This window comes from Amblyomma mixtum, chromosome 3 (genome assembly GCF_055824585.1).
Source record: "Amblyomma mixtum isolate Tamu chromosome 3, ASM5582458v1, whole genome shotgun sequence".
NCBI lineage: Eukaryota > Metazoa > Arthropoda > Arachnida > Ixodida > Ixodidae > Amblyomma > Amblyomma mixtum.
Window position 1 is genome coordinate 324,305,720 of NC_143014.1, and position 9,112 is coordinate 324,314,831.

At 53.9% G+C, this 9,112-nt stretch overlaps 1 protein-coding gene across 1 annotated transcript; it reads left to right on the top strand.

The window, feature by feature from the left end:
- Positions 1-2,940: 2,940 nt before the first annotated feature.
- On the top strand, positions 2,941-5,053 carry LOC149355799 (uncharacterized). Its single transcript, XM_089576194.1, has 2 exons — positions 2,941-3,546; positions 4,892-5,053. The coding sequence occupies exons 1-2, from the start codon at positions 2,941-2,943 to the stop codon at positions 5,051-5,053; spliced, it is 768 nt and encodes a 255-aa protein (XP_089432320.1).
- Positions 5,054-9,112: the final 4,059 nt, after the last annotated feature.

Consider the following 9,112-nt stretch of genomic DNA (forward strand, 5'->3'; position numbering starts at 1 on the left):
ACATAACACCTATTATTAAGGACACCTTGGCCAGTAGCAGTCCACTTGTTCATAACAGCTGCTTTCTGTTCACTACTTATAACTTTCAGGAAGCGTTGGTAAGTTACAAGCCGACAAGGTTTTTTGTTAGCTGGGAATGTACTTAAGAGAATGGCTATAGGCGATCAGTGCATTGCTGGTCAACCTTCGACACTTCTGGTCGTCCAGAAAGCAGATTTTAATGTCGAACAGAAACGAGCCACATGCAGGGGCCTGGCACCTTACCTTAAGAGGCCTCACTTTTCTGCCCTCGTTAGATTGAATAACTGTTACGAGGACAAAATTAAACATTCACAGCCTGTCCGTACATAATGGTGCGGTAGCACGCAAAAATAATCGCATTTAAACAATCAAGTCACCTCCGACTGCTTTGTGGGCCTCTTATCAGAGGTCCAACGCTGATCCACGGTCTGATTGTCTGTGTCGTACAATAACTAGGTAATATACGTAATACTTGCCTTAGACGCACAAATGTTAACTTAACTAAAGGTACGTACCCAAGTCCATACCCAACTCCTCCGCAGGTGCGGCGGGACCCGCCGCCGCGACGTTTGTCCGCTCGCCTGAGTGCACAATTTCCATAAAATCGCACAATACTCGCCCAGGGGTCACAAACGCTTTCGTTACTACAAGCACATACCCAAGTTATCTTCCGGTGTGACGGCATCTGAACAGTTTTTTTCATTTGCGATTCCGCTGCCAGCTTGCCCCTGCGCCGCTCCATTCTTTTTTCCGTACCTGTGCAGTATAATTTCCAGATTACGCGCTTAATAACCCCCACCCCTGTACACACCATTTTTTTTGTGACTAATGACACTTACCGAAGTCTAACAGTTCCGCTGATGAGGGCGGCTCGCTAGCCTTCCACAAAACGTCCGCTGCTGTGCCGCGCAGATCGTTGATGGCGTTCGGCTCCGTGAGGAGACGCATCCCGAGTTTGGCGTTGACCAAGGAGCGTACCGGGTACACTTCCCAATTGCGTTCACTCGTCCACTTTACTAATATGTGAGTCATGTTACACTTTTAGTACACGAAGCAGCTAAAAAATACGGACACGAATATTTGCAGCTCACGTGGTTACTACGTGATTGACAAAAAGACTCAACGCCGTCGCTCAAAACGCTTGAAACCCTCGCGAGGCGCCGCTCCGAATTGGCTATGACTACGGTTTTCGCTTCCGAGTCGGCTGCGATTGGCCATCTAGCCAGTGACTGACGTCACGATATAATCTTAAATCGGGCGAAAAGAAAGATTCCACTTGAAAATTTTCCAAACATCAGGACCACTAGAAACACCCAAACACTTTCGGGTTTTGGAAACACCCAAAGCATTTTTGCTGCATGCTTAAAGCATGGGGCAAAAATGCACTTATGCGCACGAATGGCACGACTGCTGAGGTCCTTGGACTGCTTTGGATGTTTGTGGCTTGCGGCTTGGATGCGCAGCGCAGCGACCGTGCCACCCATCACGTCGTGGGCGTTGCTACCGCCATGGAGGAAAAAAGGAAAAAAAAATCTGAGGAGGGAGCGTCCGGCGACTACGTGGAAACCTAGTCCTTAGAAGTAAAAATATAGTAAAAAAGAGAGTGCCCCCCTCCCCCGTGATCACGCCAAGTAATAGCACACGGTGATATCTAGCCCCGCAGCGCGTGCATGCGCGGATTAGCGCGGCACACTGACTGCAGATAAACCTCTTGGTTGTAGACACCCGCGCCACGGGCCGCGCAGATGCGCGAACAAAGACATACCAGCACCAAAACATAAAGGACAAGGAGAGCGAAAAACGGGGGAGGGAAGCGGCTTCATGAGCACTTGGCTAGCGTAGGCTGGTCGCTTGGCGTCGCGCTAAAGTAAATAAATTAAATTGTTTTTCGAGGAAAGGAAATGGCCCTGTATCTGTCTCATATTTCTCGGCGGACACCAGAACCGCGCCGTAAGGGAGCGGAGGAAGGTGGGAGTGAAAGAAGAAAGAGAGAAAGAGGGGCCGTAGTGGAGGTTTCCCGAATAATTTCGACCACCTCGGGATCCTTAACGTGCATGCATTGACATCGCACAGCCCACGGGCGTACTTTGGTTTGGCCTCCATCGAAACCCGGCCGCCGCGGTCGGTTTCGAGCCCGGGTACCCCAGCTCGTTAGACGAGCGCCTTAACCACTGAGCCACCGCGGGGGCTTCCCTCCTCAGTTTTTTTGCCTCCATGGCTACCTTGCCCGCTCTGTGTGTCACTATATGTTCCGCATCGATCCGTTAATCGCGAAGAAGTGCATTTGCTGTAGCCGGTTTTCAACCGACATTTTGCATGCAAGTTCCAACGTTTCCTGTTCAGTACACGCGCATTCCTGTTGGAGCATTAATGAAAGTTGTTAGTTTCATATTGACACCGCCCATTCATCGTCGTCGTTCAACTGGAACCACGACAGCGCGGAATGCGCGCGCGAGCTCGCCTTAGAAAGAAAGAAGCCGAAGTGTCTGCCACTTCGTGGTTTCGTGGAAGTGGCTGCTTTACTATGTACAGGTGAATACCAACCTTTACCATCCGATTCTTGGCCGATCCCCCAGAGTGGGTATGTGCCATTCTGTCGTAGGCTACAACAACAACAACAAGTGGCTGCTACCGACGTCCGCTGCAGTCATCTACTTTAACGTATCCAACCGAGCCGAACGTACTTAACCACGCGTGACATCTGGTGGAGGGCGCTGGGTAACGCATTCCGTGTCTCGGACTCCCCCAGCAAGCAGGGATTCAAGTCCTCGAGGGTCATCTGCCATCGAGGTGACGCCTGTACACCACGGCAGCCGCCGGCTCTAAGGCCTTCAACCCGAGTTTGGGCTTTTGGAGTCTCGCTCAACCCAAGCGGTTCGTTCAGCGCCATCGTCGACGACCGTCCAGCCCAAAATAAGCATGCAGACAACGATTACTTCACCTTCTGTTGTGCTGCAGCAGCCTCGGGAGCCACCGATCTTCCAAGATTCTCCAGGCGAAGACCCGGAAGACTGGCTGGAGAAATTTGAACGCGTGGCCCGGTACAACAGATGGGCGGATGACTCCAAGCTTCAACACGTGTTCTTTTCGCTGGAGGGCGCAGCTCGTACGTGGTTTGAGAACCGGGAGTCGACCATAACGGCGTGGAACGTGTTTAAAGACCAGCTCCTGAAGGATTTCGCCACGGTGCTTCGAAGAGAACGGGCCAATCTGCTCCTTCAGTCCCGAACTCAGCTACCAAATGAAAGCATACTGGTGTACTTCGAAGAGATGGCAAAGTTATTTCGTCGATCTGACCCGGATATGACAGAGCAGAAGAACCTCCGGTACCTTATGCGAGGTGTCAAGGAGCAAATCTTTGCCGGACTGGTTCGCAATCCACCGAGAACGGTCGCAGAGTTTCTGTCGGAGGCCACCACCATGGAAAAGACACTCGATATGCGGTTGCGGCAATACGAGCGTCAGCCTTTGGCCATGACAGCAGCAGCCACTGACATCAATACTGGTGACATGCTTCGCGAAACCGTACGAACTATCGTTCGCGAGGAGCTCCAAAAGCTGTTCCCGGCTACGCCGCCTGCGCCAACGGTTTTTGCTCCATCCGAGGTTATTTGGGAAGAGGTTCAACAGGCGCTTACAACACCAGCTCCCTTTCAGCCGTCCACAGCCCCACCGCTAATGACATACGCCGCTGTTGCTTGTCGCGCACAACCGCCGCCGAGTCGCCTTCAGGAAACCCCGGCCTCTTTTCGGCCGCCACCACCTACTCGTCCTGCTCCATCGTATCCCCGTAAAAGTGACATCTGGCGCACTCCCAACTACCGTCCTCTCTGCTATCACTGCGGTGAGCCAGGCCACCTGTACCGCAACTGCAGGTATCGTCAGATGGGCCTGCCGGGGTTCCCTGCAGATGCACCCCGTCCGCAGCCTGGGCAGCGACCCAGAGAGATCAACGATTATCTGGCCGAATCTGCCGGTGGGACACGCAGGTCGCCATCCCCACGTCGTTTCTCTTCTCCTCGTCGGTCTTACGGTGACTTTCCGCGGGGAAGGTCGCCAAGCCCCCGTCAGGAAAAATAAAAGCAGCAACCTTTGAAGGGGAGGTTGCTCACCGACGCAATGTAACAGACCCTCCTACGCCGCAACTAGGTGGTCACCTGATGCCACTACCATCTGCCGTCCAAAACCATGATACGCCGACTCGACGTCAATGCCACCTGACAAATCGAAGCGAACCCACGCCGCACCGCAGCCGTGACCGAACACCACGCCGTACCTCTCACACGACGTCTACGACAGCAAACCTCAGCATTTCCCTCGACGGAACAGACGTCACTGCACTCGTCGACACAGAGGCCGATTACTCTATTCTCAGTGGACATTTCGCCGCCACTCTGAAAAGGTCACCACTCCGTGGGTGGGTCCACAGATTCGTACAGCCGGGGGTCACTTAGTTACACCGACTGGGACTTGCACATCACGAGTGGCAGTTGAAGGCGCAACCTACCTGGCAACGTTCCTCATACTCGAACATTGTTCACGTGACGTCATTCTCGGAATGGATTTCTTGACCGAGAATGGAGCGGTCATCGACCTCCAGTCAAAGGCCGTGTGCTTCTCCACAGACAACGCAATACACAGAGATTCAGACCACCCGACCGCACTTTGCATCCTGGATGACCACGTCACCATTCCACCTCGTTCGAGTCTCATGGTTTCTGTCGGCCCCAAGACTGTGCGGAATTTCGAAGGCGTCGCGGAAGGCAACCAGATCTTGCTTTTTGCCAGGAGCCTTGCTGTTGCCAGAGGAGTCGTTCATCTCGTCGACGGAGCAACAGAAGTGCTGATAACCAATTTCGGTGGTGCACAGCAACATCTGAACGTGGGAACCGTTGTGGCTCACGTTGATGCCATCGCCCATGTCAGCAACACACCCAGTATTTCCACAATGTCGTTGTCGGAACAGCAGAACCCAGACATTGCTTTCACGTTCGACGTCAATCCATCACTCTCCCCGACGCAGCAACAGTAAGTTAAAGACCTTCTTCTGCGCTACGGCGACACCTTCTCGGTATCATCGCGTGTTGGACGAACTCACCTAGCGAAGCATCGCATTATTACGGACGATAACGTGCACCCTCTCCGACAGTCCCCCTACCGAGTGTCTCCCGCCGAACGCGACGCTATTAGCCGCCAAGTCAAGGAAATGCTCCGCGACGACGTAATTCGTCCTTCCCGGAGTCCTCGGGCGGCACCAGTAGTCCTTGTGAAGAAAAAAGACGGAGCATTGCGGTTCTGTGTAGATTACCGTCGCCTAAAGAAAATTACCAAAAAAGATGTCTATCCTCTTCCCCGGATCGACGACGCTCTGGATCGCCTCTGCCGCGCGAAATACTTTTCTTCGATGGACCTCAAGTCAGGCTACTGGCAAATTGAGGTCGATGAGCGGGACCGCGAAAAAACCGCCTTTATTACTCCAGATGGCCTTTATGAATTTACGGCCATGGCCTTTGGACTGTGCTCTGCACCGGCAACTTTCCAAGGACTCATGGACACCGTCCTTGCCGATTTAAAATGGCAGACGTGTCTCGTCTATCTGGACGATGTTGTCGTCTTCGCCCCGACTATCCAGGAGCATCTTCACCGCCTCGAATTGGTACTACAAGCCATAAGATCTTCTGGACTCACGCTCAAAAACGAGAAATGCCACTTTGCATATTGTCGTGTCCGGTCGCTGTGTTGAATGCAGCGAAAGACGCACACGGTACTTTTAGACTTCGTTTATTTAAAGCTGAAGAGGGTGCGACCAGCGTCGACCGAGGCAGGAGCCGAACTGGCCGCCCGAAGAAAGGAGGGAGTGGAGAAGCGTCCACGGCAGGGAGTGGCTTCCCAGAACAGGAGGAGGGTGCGGGGGCGCACCGTGGGGGGGGGGGGGGGGGCATCTGGCGACAGCGTGCGACGAAAGGCAAGCGGTCGTTAGGAGGAGAATGCGAGTGGTCGTTAGGAGGAGGATGAGTGGTCGTTAGGAGGAGGTTGCGAACTGTCGTTAGGAGGAGGATTGAGTGGTCGTTAGGAGGGGGCGCACACACACAAAAGCGATAAGGGGACACAACACTTCCTTCCCCCTTAGAAAGTTGCCTGGTATCGTGCAGGGGGTCGGCGCTCACGCGTGGAGGCGCGCTGGCTTTGTGCGCTCGGGGGAGAAACACTTGTAGGCTGGCTGTTGTTCGCTGTGTCTCCTAGGTCTGTCCTGGGCGAAGTCTCTTCTTCCGGGAAGGGGTGCCAGGCTATGTGGGAAGATGGTGCACGTGTTCTCTCCGCTGGCGGACAGCTCTCAGACGGCGTCGTAAATCTACGCAGCTGGTTGAGATGTCGGCGTGCTACTGTGCCATGTATGTTGACGAGCCAAGAGCGCAGGCCTATGCGTCTGACAATTGTAGCTTCCTCCCAGCGTGGCTTTTTCAGAAACTGTCGGGCGAGGACGCGCTGCCCCTCATTAAGCGTGCCGCAGCGCGGAATTGCTTTTTCTTCCCGGAACGTCTCTGCCTTTGGCTCGGGGAGGATGGCTGTGAGCTGGGTTCGCATTTCACGCTCGAACATCATTTTCGAGGGGGTCTCGCCTGTTGTGCTCTGAACCGTCGTGTGCTGCTTGAAGAGAAAGCGCGCAAGGCGGCGCTGCAGCGAGCCTGTCTGATCTCTTTCAAGGGCGCGTTTTAGCTCGGCTACGTAGCGCTCGGCTTGTCCGTTTGTCGCTGGGTGGTAGGGGGCCGATGTAACTGATGAGATCCCGTTGTCGCGATAAAACTTGAGGATCTCCGCAGACACAAACGGTGTTCCGTTGTCCGACACTACCTTGCGCGGCAGGCCGAACGTTGCAAATAGTGATCGGAGGTTGTCAATGACTGCTGCCGAAGTCGTCTGTCCCATTTGCCTTATCTCAAGCCACTTTGTGTAGGCATCTACGACCACAAGGAAAGTGCAGCCCTCAATTGGTCCTGCAAAATCAATGTGCAGTGTGTGCCATGGTGTGTCTGGCTTTTCCCATTCTGGGACAGGAGCTTTCGGCGGGGCGCTCCGGCTGCTCTGGCAAGGCTTGCATTCTCGCACCACTGTTTCGATGTCGTTGTCAATGCCAGGCCACCACATGTAGCTTCTGGCACACTTTTTCATTGCAACGATGCCCCGATGTCCGGCGTGGATGAGAGACATAGCTTGTGCGCGTAGTTCTCTCGGCATCACAACTCGGGACCCAAATATGATGCAGCCGCGATGGGTGCTCAACTCTGTAGCTCGCCTGCGGTAAGCGTCGAAGTTGTCCCCTTTGAGTTTATGCACGTTGCCTTGTTGAACAGCTGTGTAAACTAGCCGGAGAGCTGCGCACTTCTGCGTAGATGCTGCAACTGTGCCTGCTGTAAGCGGAGGTTCTGGCAGTGCTTCGAACATCAGAACGTCTCCTGGTGGAAATGGTTCGTCAACAGTTGCGTCTAGTGGCAGACGGCTTAGCGCATCGGCGTTTTGATGTTTACTCCCATTGCGGTAGACCAGAGCGTAGTCGTACGCTGAGAGTTTGATGGAATGCTGCGTCGGCTCGATGACACCTTGCTGCTCCAGTTTGTCCAACTCTTTTTCAACTGAATCTCGGAGAGCAAACGGCACCGGCCTGGCCTTCAGAAATTTGGGTTGCGCGTTGTCCAACAACTCCAGTGTGACCGGGGGCCCTTCGTTTCCTGGAATCTCTTCCGAGAATACTCTTTCGTATTTCTCTTGCAGTTGCTCAACCATGTTCTGGCTCATCGTCTGGTGTATGCCGCATATCATCACGCCTAGTGGAGAAAACCAGTTTCTCCCTAGAAGGCTTGATCCTGTGCCCTTCACAACAAGCAGAGGTAGCGTATGGGTCTGGCCGTTGTAGTTAACCTGCACGTTGGCAGAGCCCAATAGTGGCAGATTCTGTCCTGACCACGTTCGCAGGTGCGTGTCGTCTTGTTGCAGGGCGGGTGCGTCAGATGGCCATGAAGTTCGGAACGTGTCCTCACTGATCAGAGTACAGGCTGCGCCGGAGTCCACCTCGAACTTAATCAGCTGGTGATGTACGCTTACTTCTGTAAAAATCTTCGGTCGCGTGCCGAGATTCATGGTGTTCAGGTCGTACAACACAGATGGTGTTGCTGATGTTGTTCCATGGAGATCAGATAGCGGCGTATTCTCTGAGGCGTTGACGCTGTGATTAGGCTGGGAAGGTGACTTTATCTTGGCAAGTCTCCGTTTCGTAATGCATGCTCTTTCGATATGCCCTCGCTTGTGGCAAAAATTACACGTGGCTGACTGGAATCGACATCCCTGGGGGTTGTGTTGGTCGTCACACCGCCAGCAGCGTTGTGCCTTTTTGACCGATTTTACAACAACAGAAGGCTTGCGCACCTGGTTGCTTGTCTGGTGTACCGGCTCGGTGTTCCGGCGAATCCCTCTCTGCTGGTGACCGGCGCTCTCCGCTCGAACGGCGATGTCGTAAGCTTTGCTGAATGTGAGGTCCTTCTCAGTGAACAGGCGCTGCTGCAGTGACTCGTCACTCAGTCCGCACACAAATCTGTCGCGTAACATCACGTCCAAGGGAAGCATGGTGGTGTTAGCAGAAGAAGCTGCGTCTCCCTCCTGCCCGGTAGCTGTTGTCGACAGCGTTCCAAAATTGCAGTCGGCAGCGAGCTTCTTGAGCGCGGCTACGTAGGCGCTCACAGTTTCTCCTCCCAGTTGATCTCGTCGTTGGAAGCGAGCCCGGCTGTAGACCTCGGATGGCCTTGGGTCGTAGTGCTTTTGCAGCGCTTTTACGATGTCGTCGTAAGACACTGCCGCTGGTGTGCTTGGCTGAATAAGGGCGCAGACAGTATCGTAGGTCTGCTCCCCGCACAGCGTCAGCAGGTTGGCCCTCTTCAAGGCTGGGTCTGTGATGTTGTTAGCTTCAAAGTAGAACTGAAGGCGTCCAACCCACGATGACCACGATGAGCCGTTGAATTCTGGTATCTGATTGGGAAACCCTCGCGTAGCCATGGCTTGTCAATAGCGTTGCGTAGCGCGGGTCGAATCCACTTTCTCG

Bases quoted from the DNA above. Each gene is read 5' to 3' on its own strand.
- LOC149355799 (XM_089576194.1), top strand. From the start codon at position 2,941: ATGCAGACAACGATTACTTCACCTTCTGTTGTGCTGCAGCAGCCTCGG. The intron at 3,547-4,891 runs GTACGAACTATC...GGTGGTGCACAG, and splicing joins GTGACATGCTTCGCGAAACC to CAACATCTGAACGTGGGAAC.